Source organism: Spinacia oleracea, chromosome 4 (assembly GCF_020520425.1).
Source record: "Spinacia oleracea cultivar Varoflay chromosome 4, BTI_SOV_V1, whole genome shotgun sequence".
NCBI classification, from domain to species: Eukaryota; Viridiplantae; Streptophyta; class Magnoliopsida; order Caryophyllales; family Amaranthaceae; genus Spinacia; species Spinacia oleracea.
This window is the reverse complement of record NC_079490.1, coordinates 183,941,035-183,960,571: the sequence shown is the minus strand read 5'-3', so window position 1 is coordinate 183,960,571 and position 19,537 is coordinate 183,941,035. Positions and strand designations below refer to the sequence as shown.

General features: G+C 35.4%; 2 protein-coding genes across 2 annotated transcripts; one reads left to right on the top strand and one right to left on the bottom strand.

The window, feature by feature from the left end:
• Positions 1-10,351: 10,351 nt before the first annotated feature.
• LOC110805722 (cationic amino acid transporter 8, vacuolar) lies at positions 10,352-12,497 on the top strand. Its single transcript, XM_022011347.2, has one exon. The coding sequence runs from the start codon at positions 10,468-10,470 to the stop codon at positions 12,313-12,315; it is 1,848 nt and encodes a 615-aa protein (XP_021867039.2). The 5' UTR covers positions 10,352-10,467; the 3' UTR covers positions 12,316-12,497.
• On the bottom strand, positions 12,486-19,347 carry LOC110805733 (interactor of constitutive active ROPs 4). The gene is made up of 3 exons (XM_022011359.2): positions 19,159-19,347; positions 13,935-14,005; positions 12,486-13,836 (listed from the first exon to the last, which is right to left on the bottom strand). Exons 2-3 carry the CDS (start codon positions 13,946-13,948, stop codon positions 12,729-12,731), a joined length of 1,122 nt encoding a protein of 373 aa, XP_021867051.1. The 5' UTR covers positions 13,949-14,005; positions 19,159-19,347; the 3' UTR covers positions 12,486-12,728.
• Between the last annotated feature and the right edge of the window lie 190 nt (positions 19,348-19,537).

Genomic DNA, 19,537 nt, shown 5'->3' with positions numbered 1-19,537 from the left:
AGCAACGAGTGTTACACGCTGCGGGCTGCGACGAGGGCGAGCGGGTGAGGCGAGCGAGAGAGAGCAAGGGGTGTGCGGTGCGCGTGAGGCGCGACTGGGCACACGAGCGCAAGGACACGAGCAAGGCACTCGTGACTTGGGGCTGAAGCAAGGGCGGACGAACAAGAGAGAGGGAGGAGAGAAAATTCAGAAATTTTAGGTTGGGGATCTCATGAAGGGGAGGGGTATTTATAGGTTCTCATCCCTTCATGGGTTAGGTATTAGGGTTTAAAGTTGGGCTTGCTTTTTGGGCTTAGTTGAATTTAATCCTTGCAAGCTTTGTTGGGTTTAATTAAAACAAAACGACCGGGCTTTAAGTTTATTAAATTCGTTTTTGAAATACGACCCAACAATTCCCGATAAAATAAATTCCTTGAATTTATTTAATAAAATACGGTTTTCGAAATGATTAATATTTAAATTAGTTAAAAATAAAAAGCGCATTTAATTCTCATTAAATGAAATTACTTTATAAAAATACAACGAAATGCTTTATAAATATAATAAAATATATTTATAATTATAGAGAAATACGAGGTATTACAACTCCCATGTCACTGGCTCACGTGCTTTGCGTGGCGGACATGGATGCCCCACAATTCGTGTGTGCGGCAGGGAAAATGAGTTTTTGAATATATTTTTTTCATTCTTTTTTTAATTATTGTTGTTTTAATTTTATTTCTGTTTATACTCCCTCCGTCCCTTAATACTCGCACAGGTTTGACCGGTGCGGAGTTTAAGACATTTGAATTGACTTATTAATTTAATGGTTGCTAGTTGATAGTGGAGTATATTTTAATATAGTTAGTGGAAAATGTGTAAGGGGTGGGAAGTGGTGAGTGGGGGTGTGGATTTTTAAATAATTTTTTTGTAGGGAGTAGAGGTGTAGGTGGGGTAGTAGGTAAGTGTGAGAAATAATATAATATTGGTAAATATTTTCATTTAGAGAAGCGGTGCAAGTATTAAGGGACGGCCCGAAAAGGAAAACGGTGCGAGTATTAAGGGACGGAGGGAGTATTATTTATTTATTTTTGTTAATTTTATTATTTTTCGATTTTATTATTTTTAATTTTATTATTTGTTTTTCTGTTTATTTTGATTGTTCAATGTAATTATTTTAGTTGATTTATTATATTAACGGAAAACTAAATATAATCCGTAGTTTTATTTGTAAAGAATTTTTTTTAATAAATTTTAGGGATTATTATTAAATTATTAGCGTTGAAAAATAAATATAAATTATAGTTTATATAGAGTTAAAAAATATATATACGTCATAGTTTATATGAAACGAAATATTAGTTATAATATGAAAATTTATTATTAAATTATTAGCGTTAAAAAATATAGTTTATAATTTTAGTAATATAATTAAAAAACTATTAGCGTTAAAAAACATATAAATTTTAGTTTATATAAAAAAAGTACAGTTTGGTAACAAGTATACGTCGCGCTAATAGTAATATCTTATTGGCAAATGAGTAACGTAATATTGAATCGATTTGAATATATATTTTAATAAATGAATATACAAATCTAATTAATGGAGGAATTAAATTTTAATGAAAAAAAACCTAACATATGTCACGTTTAATGGATAATAGCGACTTACGAACACCGACGTTGAATATTATGAGGATAATGTGGATAATGTGGATGATGTGGATGATGTCGTTGTCGGTTCTGGAGTTAGGCATACGAGAAGTCGATGTTAAATGCTTCGGTTAGGAGAGAGAGAGATGATTTACCATTGTCTGAGGAGGAGGTGGAGGAGGAGAACTTGGAGGACTTCACTACGACTTTGGATAAGGCTTTAGAATCCACCTCACCGCCACCTCGTTCGTCACATGGGTCGCAGGGTTTCCCGCCGCAACAACATTATGAGGAGGACGTGGAGGATGTGGATGGGGAGGAGGACGTGGATGCGGAGATGGATGTGGATTCGTACGATGATGTGGACAAGGAGCATGAGAAGAGTGACGGGGATAAGGAAACGCATGTCATCCCACCTCGTGTCGTGCAGCGCAAATGTGATGCTCCTGTTACTATTCAACGACTTAGAGGGAAGTTTATTTGTAGCTCTGAGGGTAGTACGACTACCACTGGACATTGCCGTAGAGATAGAGATCAGAGGGCGAGAGACACTTGGTTAGTTACTGACCCGATGGGTGGAGTTCCTTCAGACGGAAGCATTATTCCTAGCTACCCGGCTCACGTTGCGACGTGTTTATGGATGGCACTTCAGATCGAGATAAATTGCATTGCTAGAGTAGATTAGTGGTTTGTAAGTGGCTTTAGAAGTGGTTTCGTGTAATTTCTATTGATCTGCAACAAAAGCTATTTGCTACTTCGTTGAGTCATTTTCCGTTGATCACGGCACCCCACATTGACGCTCCTTCGATTTCTGCTTTTGTGGATAGGTGGAAACCAGATACGAACACATTTCATCTGCCATTTGGAGAGATGAAGATCATGTTGCATGACATTGAGGCGATACTGGGGATTCATATCGATGGGAGTGTAGTGAGTTGTACCTCTGATGACTAGAGCTTACCTTTGATTAACCTTTTCTTGAGTTGCTTCAGGTGAGCGATGAGGCGGCCCTTAGAGAAAGGAAAGCGCCTATATGGGAGCAAAGTTGTGTGAAGATTGCCTCTATTATTGACAGTTTGCAGGAGATGGGTAAGGACCCAGGTTGTGAGATGGTTGGTTGGTTGTTGACTACTATTGGATCTTGTTTGTTTACTGATAAGAGTATGAGTCGGATTAGCTCGCAGATCTTAAATAATCTCGATCATCTGGATCGTCTACAAAGTTATTCTTGGGGTTCGGCTTGCTTAGTTTTTCTTTATCGCCAGCTGGGTATGGCTTCACGATCAGAGTCACGAAGTATTGGAGGTTGTCTCACGCTTCTTCAGGCCTGGATATTTGAGCATTTTCCTGGTTTCCGACCACGGTCAATCAGGAAGGATTTAGGATCTGATGATCCTCGAGATTCGAGATGGGTTTTTGTTGCTAAGAGTAAGGACCAGACTAGATTGGCGTCGTTTCGTGCTCGATTAGATAAGCTGACACCAGAGCGTAATACAACATTTATAATTTGGTGTTTACAATGCATATTTCTTGTGTTTTAGATTGTTGTATAATACTTTGATGTTCCTAGGTTTTGTGGACGTCTTTTGGCGCCAACCCCGCCGCTCAGAGTTCGAGGACTACTTACATGGGGCCCATATGTTATCGTGATATCAGTGAGATGTATAACCCTGATCGGGTCACTCGGCAATTGGGTTATGGGCAGCGTGTTCCGCATGATGTCATTTTCTTTGGCAAAGCGGACATGCCACCAAACTCGAGGAAGTATGAGGTGGAGTTCCAGGACTTGTCTCATATTGACAAGTTGTGGAAACGTTTCGGAGCCGATGGTTATGTTGTAGCTTGATTAGAATACTTATGAATTGCATTATAAATTGTGACCATGAACCACATATTTATAGGGTGGAAATAACGAAGTTTGAATTCTACTAGGAATCGAATGACTAAATCCATTAGAATTCTAGTTAAATAATATCATTAGAATTTTACGTTTAATCAAATACCTAAGTATTTCAGATTTAACAAAATATCTAATTTTGAGTAGAATTAGGAAAACGCGATTACTTGCTAACGGAGTAATCCTAACCGGCCAAGGATTGGTGTAGCATGCAAACCCCCCCCCCCCCCCCCAGCGCAGCCCGTAGCACGCAGGCCCACGAGTGGCGCTGCTGCTTGCTAGGCTGGCCCAAGGGTGTTGGGCGCTGGCAGCAAGCACGCAGCCCATTTGGGCGTTGCTTCTGCTCGGCCTGCCTTGCTCGGCCTGCTCTGTGCGCGCGGTCTTGCTGGGCGCTGGGCATGCCTTTGCGTTGGGCCTTGCGTCTTGCAAGCTCGTCCTTCGATCGTTCGTACGTCGCGCTTTCGATTCGTTTTCCGATTCCGGATTTCATTTCCGATTCGAACAAATATTTAGTATTTCCGATTCCGGAATTTATTTCCGTTTCGAACAAATGTTTAATATTTCCGATTCCGGCAATATTTCCGATTCCGGTAATATTTCCGTTTCCGGCAATATTTCCGATTCCGATAATATTTTCCGATGCGTACCATGTTTCCGTTTCTGGTAACATCTACGACTTGGATAATATTTATATTTCCATCATGATCCATATTTCCGTTTTCGGCAATATCATCATTTCCGGAGCATTATATATTTTTCCTTTTGACGATTTCAGCTCCCACTGGAACCGAGATCCGTCGTTTCCGAATGTTCATAAATAGAGTATTTAATGAATAATATATTCACTTAAATACTTGATCCGTTCACGTACTATTTGTGTGACCCTACGGGATCAGTTAAGACTAAGCTGTGGATTAATATTATTAATTCCACTTGAACTGAAGCGGCCTCTAGCTAGGCATTCAGCTCACTTGATCTCACTGAATTATTAACTTGTTTAATCAATTAATTGTAATCCCCCGTAATTTTATAAATTTTATTAATATATTTTAATGTATAGTTAATTATATTTAAATAGAATTTACGAGTTTTATTAATAAATATATAATTAACGTATATTTGTTTTATTACATTTTAAATATTTTTAACGATTTATGAAATCAAAAGTAATTTTATAATTTTACGTTGAAAAGAAATCGAATTACGAAAACACGATTGAATTTAGAAAACAATCCTATTCGGTTTGACTCAAACACTAAAACCCAAATCCTAATTCTAGGCCCAAATGGGTAAAGCCCAAATCAATAAACCCAAAATAATCCTCCTTCCTCTTTTCTATTTCACGTAAAACCAAAACCAAAACCCTTTCTTTGCTTTAGTTCCACGTGAAGTGCGTTGCTGCCCCTCTCCTTGCTTCAGGCCGCCGTCAACCACCTCGCCTGACCGCCGCCTGCTTCTCCATCGTCGTCCCTCTCCTCGCTCTCCTTTACCACCGGTAACTCCTTCATTCTTTCTTTATCTCTTTCGTTCCTCTCTCCTTAATAAATGGATCTGTTATTTTTCTTGCCTTTGCTCTTCTTGCTCAGCCACCACCAGCACTCACCACTTGCACCGCGCAACCAGCCTCGCCGCACCGTCGCTGCCACCGTGCATTTTTATTGCGCCGCTAGCCAGCCTTAACCTTCTCCTTTCGCAAGCAACAGTGCAGCTCTTCGCGAGCCTCCTCGCCGCCGCGCAACACCACCTTCGTCAACCAGCCATCCGTCGCCGCCGCACCATACGCCGCTGCCCAATCTTCTCCTCTCCTCCTTGATTTCGGTTGTTCTCTAAACCTAAGTTAATTAACGAATTTAATTAAGTTTTAATAATTCAAATTATGTTCTTGAATTTAAATTATACATTTTTATGTTTTAATTAGAATTTTCAGATTTATATATTATGTTTAAATAATAAATTTAATTTTCAGATTATATAAATGCATTGAAATAATGATTTTTATTATTAAAAGCATGAATTTTAAGTTTTAAATCATGACAGGATGATTGTGGATTATTGAATTTATTGTTTCGATGTTCTAAGAACGTAGATTGGCCTTGGCAATGTTTTTAAATAAGTTATATTGCTGAAAATTTAAAGTACGATGTTTGCAAAGAGTTTTCAACGAATTTCAATCACTAATTCAATAATTTTTATGCTAGGAAATCAAATATTCAAGTTTTGTTATTGAAAAAGAATTCTAAATATGTTTAGGATGTAGTTAGAATGTGTTATTATAGCTGTGAACGATTAGAAGTTGATTGGGAATCCTTGTTGGTTGTTTTTAGGCGGAGAATTCTTTGTAGGCGACTTTTGAATTATTAAAGTGGTCTTGCTGTTTGTTTACACAAGGTACGTACATACATGTGTGCTTGGAATGTGTGCTAATTGTTGAAACCATGTTGAATTTGTTGTTGAACTTGGCTATGTTGATAGTATTGTTGAACTTGGTGATGTTGATATTATTGACGAACTTAGTCAGGTTGAAATTGCATGTTTAATGCTGTTGCATGGACATATTGATCCTATATTGCATAATGAGAATTATAACATGTTAGTATGGATGATTGATGCAAACATGTTTGATTGGGAACACTAGATTACTTTGTATATATTGATTCATATTAGTTGATTGTTGTTCCCTTTTAGCTTTTCACTACTTTATGAGGGCCGAGGACCTTGTTTAGTAAGTTGAAACCTTGTACCCATATAGAGGGGTTAATCAGTATTAAAGGAAAGGTTGGATTTAATTGGAATGAGTCTTGTTTGATCCCTTTATGATCACTTACTTAATTCCAAGATAAAAACAGTTGTGAATACATGTGGTTTGTATGCCTTATGTGATTGTTGAGTCATAACAGGGTTTTAATTTGTAAATCATGTAAAGTGAAACTGAGTAGCAATAGCTTTAGACTGTGCACGTCTAAAGTGACGGACAAACAGGAGTTGGGGTTCATGGTGGTAGCCCATGGCCTTTAATTCGGACCGGATTGATCACCGTGTCCTATTTTTATTCAAACGTTCCTCGATATCGCAGGTCACTGAGGTTACGGAGTCGCGCCCGTACCTCGTCTTCCTTAGTGAAGCCTCTAGCTAGAAAACTCGGTCCATTGTCTATTTCAACTAAAATATTATTATTGTTATAAGTCTAGCCTAGTCTAGTCAAGTATGGTCGTCGAATTATCATGTTTTGTCTGCCCTTAATTATGTTCATTAGTATCATGTTAGGGTTGTTCGTTTGATAGAATCATGTTAGGATTATTATTGATTTAGTATGTAGTACTCAGCTTTGCTGATTACGTGCTTTTGCTTGTGCATGTTGATCATGGCTATGCCTTATTGATCCTGTGATGAACTGATGACCCAATCTTTGGTGAGCAGTCTCTAAGGATCAATAAGCATTGTCCATCTGCAGGTTTGAAGATGATGCATCATTGGGATCGGGATTAGAGAGCTCGTGGTTATATTTGTTTTATTAAGTGATTTGGTTTGTTAACTTAGATTTGAAAGTTGTCGTACTATTCGTATTTCCTTATTTCCGTTAATTGGTTTTGGACTTAATATTATTATGTAATCGATTATTTATGAACCTAAAAGTTAGTTTTATGTTTTCCGCTGCAAAAATTCTGAATAAGCCGATACGTTTTCACACGGGCGATAATGCCTTGATAATTCTCTACGTTTTATATAAAAAGGTTATTTTAGAAAAGAGGGAATTGTCGGGGTGTTACATTAATACTGAACCGCATTTATTAGACTTTAGCATTGAATGCATACTTGGACGAAGGGCATTATTTCCTTCAGTATATTGGTTGTGTACAAGACCTATTGATCTTTTATTTTATTTCATTTCCTTCCATTTAAAATAAATTCGACCATTTCATTTTCTTTCATTTAAATTAAATTCAATTGATAATCAATTATTAATTAAATGATTATCATCCCTCAATCAAAATAAAAATGATTATCGAGTAAACTCAAGTGACATTTCTTAAATGCTCTTAGGTCAAGTGAGATCTTGTTCTCTTCACCTGATATGGTCTGATTTTTCTAATTTCTAGTCTAGTATGGTTTGAATGTTTTTTGTGTACAATTTTCTTTTTCTAGTTTGGTCTGTTCTTAACTGGTCTGGTTTAATAAACAATAAGAATAAGACGAATTGAACAAAGTCCGAGCCTTTGGGCTTTTAATCAACCTTTACTCATTTTTGCAATCATTTGAGCCTGATTTGGTCTGATTTTTCTAGTTTCTGGTCTGGTTTGAATATTTTTTGTGAGTGCTTTTTTCTTTTTCTAGTTTGGCCTGGTCTTATCTGGCCTTATCTAATAAACAATAAGAATAAGAGCCTAATAGAACAAATCCCGAGCCTTTGGGCTTTTAAATTAATCTTTACTCATTTTTGCAATCATTTGAGCTAAGAACTCGATAGATCAACAATCGTATCCTTCAATCATTGAATCCTAGGTTGTAGAGTGCAAAAAGATAATGCTCCCTATATTCCTAAATATTTGTAACAGTTTGAGTGCATACTTGCCAAACCACTAGTTTGACCTCAATTATACTCTATTTGTCCCAAATTAGTTTTTATACTTTTCATTTCATCTGTCACCGATTAGTTTTTACACTTCTATCTGGGAAAGACCCCACAATTATTTTAATACCTCTCTCTTTCCACTACCATAAAGTTAGGGTCATACACCCTCTCACATTTAATTAAAATATAATACATCTATCTACTTTTCAATAAATTAATACCCCACTATCTCCTTTTATATCTACTTTTCCAATAAGATAATATTTGATAACCAAACAACAACTTATTTCCTAAAACTAGGTGCCTTGATAATTATGAAAACTAATTTGGGACGGAGAAAATATTAAATTATATTTGAGTAAGAACTATATTAAAAAAAATATTGTTTAAATACATCAAAACTAATCAAACAAGTGAACAACATATTACACAATTACATTTGTTTTTTTATATATGAACAAAAATGTTGTCAAACTTAATGCATAGATATTGCACAAGTCAAATTATTGCAAACAAGATAATCTAACAAAAAAAATATTTCCTCCGTATTTAATTAAAGGATAAAATTCTCATGATCTTTCATATTTAATTAAAAGATACAGTTTCTTTTTTTTGGCATGTCATAGTCTCAACTTTCAATTATATTAATTTCTCTCTCTCTCTCTCTCTCTCTCTCTCTCTCTCTCTCTCTCTCTCTCTCTCTCTCTCCTCTCTCTCTCTCTCTCTCTCTCTCTTATGGTCTCCACACTTACTCACATCCTCATTTTACTACAATAAATAATTCATCCACTCTCAATTTCCTACAATAAATAATAACTCAATACCCTATTTTTATCTTATTTTAATAAATTCAACTCACCCTGCTAAAATTACGTGCCGGTCAAACTGTATTTTTTAATTAAGTACGGAAGGAGTAATTAAAAAAAGATTAAATTATTTTTTACCACCTAAAAAAACCTAAAAAATAAAACTTACATTTTACCACCTAAAAGTATTTAAAACTTGTTTTTTACCATCTAAAAATTGAAAAAATAGATGAAAATGTTACGTAGGGGGCACAATAATGGTAATATTTCTGATATGTTATATTCTTCCATGATTTCATGTATTTAAATCTATTCTCTTCCACTACTACCTTATTTTCCATAGTTTCACATAATTTTTCACGAGTTAAGATCAAAGTTGGGGTCCAACCTTTCACACTTTTCACCGTTTGGGACCCGCACTTTTTTTTCACCTTTTGGAATCTACTATTCATTTTCCGGACATATTTAACCAAGGCATTTAAAAAGATTAGTCCCTTTAGTTAAAAGTTTAAGTCCTTGAGTCAAAATTCACTTGTCACAACTACAATTATTTGCATTGTTTTTTTTATGTTTGCTCAATAGTCAATGATGAATTAAGCAATTACTGATATTCTCACTTCAATTCATTCTTTGATCTCGGAAAGCTCAAATAATTTGAAGATGTTTGAAGTTGTGTACCAGGTTTTTTGATTTTGTTCTTTCTTTGTTGATGCTTCAATTTTCAACTCATGATAAACTCAAATAATGAAGTACAAGGTGGGATACTCACTTCTCTCTCCGTCTCCTTTAATCTTCTCCATTTTTGTGAAACTATAATTAATTTTGCTTTGTGGATTATTTTGTTGTGTTCTTTGATTATTTTGATTAAGAACTATAACTCTAAGATTTTGACGTTATGGAAAATTCTCAAACTAAAAAAATCTTCAAATGTTGGATTATGATTTTTTTTTTTTAAATTTTAAATTAATTGCACTTTAATTTATGATATGGCTATTGTAAAATAAATTTTAAAAAAATTATTTTAAAGGACATCAACCTTTTATTAACCGGTAAGTTAACGGTGGGTTAAGTGGTCGGAAAATTAGGATGAGGTCCCAAAATGTGAAAAAAAAAAATGTAGGTCTTAAAAGGTGAAAAAATCAAAAGGTTAGACCCCAACCTTTATCTTAACTCAAATTTTCACCATCATTAATTCACAAAATTGATAACGGAAAATTGAATTAGGTAGCCACACATAAAAGTTTCATCTATTTTTTCGTTTTCAGGTGGTAAAAAACAAGTTATAATTTGTTTAGATAGTAAAAATACAAGTTTTAGTTTGTTAGGTGGTAAAAAATATTTTTATTTTATTTTTATAGGTGATATAAAAAACAATTTATCCTAAAAAAAAAAAAAAGCACGTTATACACGTGTGGTAAATATCCAAAAGACCAACCACATAGGCGCATACACGACACTAGTCTCTTCATTCCCACTCTGCGCGCAGATGCAGAAGTTGACTCACCCCAAAACTCCCTAGATTTTATCGGAAAATCTTTGACAAAGGATTTATAAATTCATAAATGAGTCAAATTCTCAATCCCCGAAACCCCACGAATCTCTCTCCTCAAAAAATCCCACTTCTCATGGCCACTTCCGCCGCCGCCATCGACACCAAAAAACCACCGGAGCAGCCACCGGGCACCAGCTACTGGACATGCAAAAAAAACGATTTCTTCCCGGAAACTTCCTTCAATTCATTCTCAGACTACAAATCAGCCCTTTCCCAGATTTACCCACGTCTCAAGGACAGGGTACTGAGTCGTTCCTCCGACTCGTTCGAACTCGTTGAGTCGCAGAAAGAGAGTGTGAACCCCATGAAAAAATGCCTGACATGGTGGGACCTTATATGGATGAGTTTCGGGTCCGTTGTTGGGTCGGGTATTTTCACGATTACGGGTCAAGAAGCACATAATCATGCAGGTCCAGCAATCTTAATATCCTATGCAATTTCTGGGTTTTCTGCTTTGTTATCTGTTTTTTGTTACACAGAATTTGCTGTTGAAATCCCTGTTGCTGGTGGTTCATTCTCTTTTCTTAGGATTGAATTGGGTGATTTTATTGCTTATATTGCTGCTAGTAATATCTTGCTTGAAGCTGTTGTTGGTGCTGCTGGTTTAGGGAGGGGATGGTCATCTTATTTTGCCAGTATGATTAATAGTAACTCCGATTTCTTGCGAATTCGGATTAATTCCTTTTCCGAGGGGTTTAATCTTCTCGACCCTATCGCTGTGATTGTGCTGTTAATCGCGAATGGTATAGCTATGTCCGGGACTAGGAGAACGTCATTTTTGAATTGGTTGAGTTCAGTGTTGAGTGCATTGGTTATTGTTTTTATAATCATTGTAGGGTTTATGCACTCAAAAACTGAGAATTTAACACCGTTTTTCCCATATGGGGCTGAAGGAGTGTTTCAGGCTGCTGCTGTTGTGTACTGGTCTTATACAGGGTTTGATATAGTTGCTACCATGGCTGAAGAGACTAAGAAACCATCTAGGGATATTCCAATTGGGTTATTGGGATCAATGTCTGTTATAACTGTGATTTATTGTTTGATGTCATTGACATTGACTATGATGCAAAAGTACAGTGAGATTGATGTGAATGCACCTTACACTGTTGTTTTTGACAAGATTGGTATGAAATGGGCAAAGTATTTAGTGTCTGTTATTGCTCTTAAAGGGATGACCACCAGTTTGCTGGTGGGTTCTCTAGGACAAGCTCGTTATACGACACAGATTGCTAGGGCACATATGATTCCTCCATGGTTTGCTCGTATTCATCCGAAAACTAGCACTCCTATCAATGCCACATTGCTTGTGACTATTCTCAGTGCTGTTATTGCCTTCTTTTCGAGTTTGGATGTTTTATCTAGTGTCTTCTCATTCAGTACACTCTTCATTTTTATGCTTATGGCTATGGCATTGTTAGTAAGACGCTACTACGTTGCAGATGTTACGCCAAAGCAAGGGCTATACAAATTTCTTGGATGCTTGTTTTTCATTGCAAGCTCTTCAATTTGCTTGACAGTACTGTGGAACGTAAAGCACAGCTGGATTGGTTATACTGTTTGTGGAGTGGTTTGGTTTGCTGCTACTTTGGCATTGCAGTTACTGCCAAAACAGCGAACCCCAACGATTTGGCAGGTTCCATTAGTCCCATGGTTGCCCTCATTGTCGATTGGGATGAATATATTTCTTATAGGATCATTGGGTTATCAGGCATTCCTAAGGTTCTTCATCTGTAGTGCAGTAATGCTACTGTATTATCTCTTTGTGGGTGTGCACGCGACTTATGATGTTGCTCATAATGAAGTGACGGAAAGGAAGATTGAGGAAGCAAAGGAGGACAGCAATCAAGTGAAGCTCTAATGCAAACCATTTAGGCAATTTATGCTCTCTCTTGGTATTTCATTTTATTCTTAGAATCTTCAATTCATTTAGGGAGTAAATAATTGTATAGTGCTCTTATTAAAGATCATTTACAGAACAATGGGTACTTGGAACATTAGGTTTCTTTTATGAATAATTTCAGAGGCTGCTTTACCTGGAAAGTGAAGATGATAATATCTTTCATTTCACTCCGAGACAGTAAAAATATGATTGGGATAATAGGACAGTCATAGTCTTCAAGCTAATACATCATCACAGACGAATCTAAATCTAAATCTGAATCTAAGGCTATTACTATAACTACAAAGAAACGCTTGGAAATGGTAAGAAACCATTTTGCTCCACAACGACAAACCGAACAGGAGCCCTCAAGAACGAGGGACGCAACGGACTTATTTCTGGCCCTTCTTTTTCCACAAGTCCCCCAGCATCCTAATACCAGACCCCTTTTTCTTTCCTCCCCCGAAACTGTCATCTGGGTCTTCAAGGTAACCACCAAACCCAGTGATGGGTGGTGGCTCGAAAATGCTGTTGAAATGATTATCCATGGAAGCACACCTCTCAGAAATTCGTCCTTTTGTCCCTACCCCACCAGCTAGCACAGAAGCAGCTGCATCAGCTGCCTTCTTCCATTGATCTGTTTGCACCTTCATCTTTTTCATCTCAATCTCTAACAATTCCTTTGCTGCTTCCGCATCAACTAGTTTTTCCTTTAACTGCACTTCTTTTCCTCTGCTTACTTGTAAGTCCTGTTCTAGTTGTTTCACTTTTGATACCATCTCTTCTTCTCTCTTACGACCCAAGTCTATCTCTGATTTTGCATCATCTAACTTCTTCTTTATTGTCTCGTTTTCTTCAATTACAACCCGTATTTCTTTCTCTTTTTCATCCATCATGGCTCTCATTTGATCTATCTCCTCATTCTTCTTATTCTTAGAAGATGCTTCATCACATAATGAAGGCTTTTCTGGTTCTGATATTGAAGATTCTTCTGACTTAACAGAACAGTGGCTCATTTCAGCCTCCTTTGGTTCGACTAACATTTTCTCTATCGGGACCTCAAATACATCGGTTTCTTGATCAACATCTTCATCTCCAGGCTTGTCCCTTGAGTAGTTCTTTGGGATAGCTGCAACAGCAGTGGGCTTTGCTGGCCCAACAACTTTTCTGGTTACACCCTGCTGCTTCTTGGTGCCACCCTTATGTAGTTCTTCTTGGGCCTGTTTCTTTGCATCTTCAGCAGAAGATAACTGGTCTTTCAGATTCTTTAACTCATGCTGAGCTTGTACCAGTTGAGTTTCTAGATCAGTGATACGGGTACCGAGTTTCTTGGGTTTAAGCGGCTCTGATAGAGTCCCCCTCAGGGATCGATGGTCCCCAAGCCTCGGGCTTCTTTCTGTGATTGGACGATGATGAAGAGGATCAGAATCAGAGCTGGAAGTTCTAAGATGTCGTGAAGTTCTAAATGTAGGTGATGGCCTTTGAGGCCCTTCCGATCCCCTGTTCAACACAATACAATCCCCAAACATTGATTAATACTCTTACCATCAATATTGCTGGATTGATAAATGCTTTACATGAAAAGTTAGACATCTTACTTGAGTCTCGGCATGTCTTCTGTATTGCTAGGTTAAAATAGAAAAGCAAGTTGTCCAGGATTGATCATGTACTGTACCAACAAAAACAGGAACCAACTTGTAAAATATTTCTCAAAGGGCCAACAAATATAAAACTCTTTTACAAGAAGTGCCTTTTCTTTACACAATGGAGTGTTGCTTGTTTTTGAAAAGTGCAAAAGTAGAAAGCATTGCTCCAAAACAGTTTTGGTCCTCAAAAGATGGCAATCCCCTTTAACCCAAAGCAACGAAAGTAGCTGAAAAAGTGCTACTCACTTTCTCAGGCATCAATGGCCTTTTATCACACATTTTTCAACTAGTATATACTCCCTCCGTCCCAGAATACTCGCAACGGTTTGACTGGACACGCTTGCCAATGCACAACTTTGACTATCAATATCTTCAATTTTATATTATAAAATATTAATATTTTGAAAATGTATATTAAGATGAAGCCACCAATATATTATATGCTAACACTTATTTTCATATACTAAAGATAAAATAGGGTCAAAGTGAATTATGTGAATAGTGCAAAAAGTCAAACCGTTGCGAATATTCCGGGACGGAGGGAGTACTGCAGATTATTTACAAATGATATGCTTAGCTTAGTACTGTATTATATTTTATTTATGAACACGGCCTTGGCCTACCATCGCCTTTCTTGAAAAAGAAAGTGAGCTAAGAAATATACTACTGCCTGTCAAAAAAAAAAAAAAAAAAATATACTACTGCTCCCTATCAATTTAAAGTGACATAATCTATCTATTACTTATATACTAAAAGAGACACAAGAAATGACACGTGTCATTTCCTGGTGAAATTTTTTTCCGCCAAAAACTCTTTTCTAAAAAGACATTTATTTTATTCTTTTTATTATTATTTTCTCTTCTTTTGTATAAATGTTTATGTATGGAAAAAAAATATAGGATTATGGAATATGGCATTATTAAAATTTTGGTAAATTTTAGTCAAACTGTCATGTCAATAATAGAAAATATTCTTACTCGATATTTTGGTCAAATTAGCATATTAAATATATCAAATATTTTAGTCAGATCATCATATTAAACATATAAAATATATAATACGTAGTATGTTAAAATATGATAAAATGAGTACATTCGAGATTATTAATTACGCAATAGATTTAAGGAATAAATAATTCAATTAAAATTTTTATAAAAAAGATGGTCAAATAATAATTTTTAAATATCCGTACGTGCACAGGATCTAATCTAGTATTGTATTAAATATGGGATGTTCAAAACAAGGTTAGCAATCCTGCAATAGTAATGAATTGGGTGAAGGTGTAATACCCGAATTGTCCTTATTGTACTATTATTACTTGATTTGGAGCAACAATGAAGGGTCTGCTCATTCTTCCTATTCAAGTGCTATAGGATGGAAATTAGAGATGCATTCCATCTTTAAATATACTCCAATAACTCGAGTTGAGGCTGCACATTGTGTTGGAATCCTCTCCATTTCTTTTCATCCATTTCCTTTCTTATTTTAATACGATGACGCCTTAAGCTAGTTTAATAAACAATTTCCAAAAACCACCCTATTTTCCTCCTTCATGCATTCACAACCGTTTATCTATGAAATACTGACTTGTTTTCCTTATCGGATCGTCCTTTAATACTTAACCTGTTTCTAAAAATGAAAATATTCTAACAATATTATATTATTTCTCACTCCACCCCTATTAAACCACCTACCCCCTACTCCATACAAAAAATAATGGCAAATTTGTTAAAAAGGACCTTTTATAACCCAAATTTTGCGAGAAAGGACCTTATATAATTTTTTTTGTGAAATAACACCTTAATGTAAATTTTTTTGCGAGAAAGGACCTTATATAATTTATTTTTTGTGAAATCACACGTTAATGTAATTTTTTTTTGCGAAAGACAACCAAAAGTAAATTTCCGGCATTGACTGAGCTTTTCCGGCCATTGACTTGCACGTGAGAAGCACGTGTGGCATTATTTTGCTTATCACACCCAATTTTCCTCCAAAATTCTAAGCTTTAAAACCTAAAGTTGAAAAAAAAAAACCGAAATAAAATCAAGTTTGAAAATTCAAGAGTCGGGAAAATCATTGTGTTTAGCTAATGTAAGCCACACGTGCTGCTCACGTGCAAGTTAATGGCCGGAAAAGCTCAGTCAATGCTAGAAACTTTCCTTAGGTCCTTTCTCGCAAAAAAAATTACTTTAAGGTGTGTTTTCACAAAAAAAATTATATAAGGTCCTTTCTTGCAAAATTTGAGTTATAAAAGGTCCTTTTTGGCAAATTTGCCAAAAATAATTAAAAATTCAACCCCTACTCTCCCCCAACCCCACCTCTTAACCCACCTCCCACTAACTACATTAAAATAATACCCCACTATCAACTACTACCTATTAAATTAAATAAGTCAATTCAAGTGCCTTAAACTCTGTGTCGGTCAAACCGGATCGAGTATTCCGGGACGGAGGAAGTAGACTAGAAAGAGAGGATACCCACTCGCAATGTAGCTACAAAGAAATAATTTGCAATGGAAGAAGTATCGTTTTTCTTGAAGAAAAAAGCGTCTATTTTATCAGCAATTCAAGCCCTCCCAAAGACTAGACACTTGACATCTTCTATCCTAATCCCTGCTTCCCTCCCAAAATAATCTATGTTATCAGTACAAGAAAAATTGAATTAGCATTCAAATTCAACCAGTAATATGGCATTGATTTCTAAATCTGTTAACCACGGAACAAAATAAATAAAGTAGGTAGAAATTGCATGATACTCCCTCCGTCCCTTGATACTTAACTCATTTTGACCGGCAAAAAGTTTTAGGCAATTTAATTGACTTATTAATTTATTAAGTAATACTTGTTTTTTTTTTTGGTGTTAGCACCCGATTTACCCTTATGGCTAATTCGGATTCGAGACGAGTTTTGGGTGGATAGATTCCAGCCCCCCTTATTGTTGCGGGGATCGAACACAGGGTCCTCCCCACCTATTAAATAATACTTGTAGTTGATAGTGAAATATTTTTTGATAGTTAGTGGAAAAAATGTCAAATAAAGGGTTGGGGTGGGGTAGGTTCAATTTTTTGATGCTTTTTAAGGAAGTAAGAATATATGTAGGTAATGGTTAATGAGTGTTTTTTTTAATGACACAATTATTTAGGTACGTTTGCCAACGCACGATTTCAAACATTAATGTATTCAATTAGATAAGAAAAAATTATAAAAAGTTGATATTTAAAAAATATTTATTGAGACAAATCTAACAAGACCCACACGACAATATTTTTTCTTAAGTATAAACCACGAAAGGAAGTCAAAGGAACTTGTGTGATAGTGTCTAAAATCAATTATGTCATGTAAATAAGAACGGAGAAAGTATTAGTAAAAGCATGTCATTTATAGAAACGAGGTGAGTATCAAGAGACGATTTTTTAAAAAAGGTGGGCGAGTATAAGGGGGCGGAGGGAGTACTTTTTGTAGTGAAGTAGTCTCATTGTCTCGAGTCTCAACCCCCATAATTTAAGTACACAACCACCTTTCATTCAAAATCCTTGACAAATATAGCTAGACGCCTACACCATTCTCAAACGCTCCTAATTAATAGTAAATCTTAGTAAAGATATTCAAAAGGTCTTGCGCGCACAAGGTGTACAATAAATTTATTGTACACCAAGATAACTTTTACCCATTTTTTTGTAACTTTAATCTAGTTTTGATTAACTTTTATAATAGTAAAAAAAAAGTTGATAGAAATGGTTAAATGATTAATTTTATACATTATTAGTAGTTTTGAAGAAATATGTTTTACTAAAATGAAAAAAAATATCACTAATAAATAGATAACTTTTACATATATAAGCTTAACTTTTAAACATTTTGAGTTAACTTTTACTCCGGTGTACAATATTTATTGTACACCCTTTGTAAATAAGAATTTGTGAAAGCTACTAGATACAGTAACGTACTCATTTGGTAGACGTTAATAACTAATAAGTGACAAGTTGGCAATAAATCTAATACTCCGTATGTTGACCAATTTAAATGTAATTATTTCAACAACAAAAATTAAGCTAATATTTATGGCCATGCTTTGTACAAACCCAAACATGGCCAACATTTTATTTTCCGAGTACATTTCCGTTACCACTCAATACAAACTTTAAACCATGGTTATTAAAATCGCGATTCAAATCGTAGAATCTTACGATTCTAAGATTTAAGTATTGTCAACGATTCGATTTACAATTCTACACGATTCTAAACTTTTTTCTTGACTAGCGAAAACCCCATAAATTCAAAACACGTTGAAAAAGTTATTAATAGATAAATATTGTTAATTATTCCTTATTTAGATATTGAACAACTATATTTAAATTATTAACTTTTTTTACCTATAATATAAGCATTTTAAATGAATTTTCAGAATAAAATCTTGATTATCTTGTTCGTAGAATCTTACGATTCGATTTTACGATTCGATTCTAAGTGTCCCTTTCGATTCAAAGTTGAATCACGATTTTGATAACCTTGCTTTAAACTATCGAATTCTCCCTCGTTTAATTGTAATTTGTATTGCCCAAGTCATTCACACCAAAAATAAATTTAAAGAATATACAACCTTCAAACTAAAATGGATATTAAAAACAAAAACACTTATTTTGGAATAAAATTGTTTTAACATGAATTCTACATACCACATTAAAAACGGATAATAGGTTTAATATAGTTAATTATGCACATGGACATTCATAGGGCATAACAGAGATTCACGGAGAAGAAACTGCAGGAAAATGGTCAACTTACCAATTATTTAATTAAGAAAAAACAAAATAAAAATCCATAAAGCAAAAACTGGTAAGCCAAAGATCTAATCCTCTTTTGAATAATAGACCTTTAAATTAATTAAAATCTTAAAAATGCTTTAAAAAGTAAAACCAAAATGCAGATAAAAAGTAAAACAAAATGCAATCACTTTTATAAATTCCATTCTCCCGGATCTTTAATTTTACAAACCCCTTATGAAAAAACCCGTCAGTGTTAATGATGTAATTTGAACCAGTAATGTAATAACTAAACCCGAACCGCTACAAAAGGCGATAAAATTGAAGGACAAGAACAAGACAAATCATCAAGCATGAATATGATGAACACTCAAATAAACAAAAGGAAAAAATAAAAAAATAGAGCAAACAAACCTGATAAAAATGTGGAAGATACCCAGATGGTAAATTTGATAACGGAAAAAGCAAAGAATTGCAGAAGAATTGAGAGCAGAGAGGAAAGAGAGAGAGTGAGTTTGAATTAAAGCAGGTGAGTGGGTTAGAGAATTGAGAATGGGAGAGTAGAGGTCAGAGGAGGAGACAATGAGGTGGAGTAATTAAATTTAAATGACCCCAATATTTCTTGGGAAATTAAACTAAACTTTAGTACTGTGTCTGTTTTTTTTTGTTTTTTTGGTTGTTTCGTCCTTAGGGCTAATCCGGATTCGGGGCGAGTTCTGGGTGGATAGGTTCCAGTCCCCTCTCAATTGTTATTGCGGGGATCGAAGAGTTCTCCCTACCAAGTTCAGCCCCA

Bases quoted from the DNA above. Each gene is read 5' to 3' on its own strand.
- LOC110805722 (XM_022011347.2), top strand. From the start codon at position 10,468: ATGAGTCAAATTCTCAATCCCCGAAACCCCACGAATCTCTCTCCTCAA.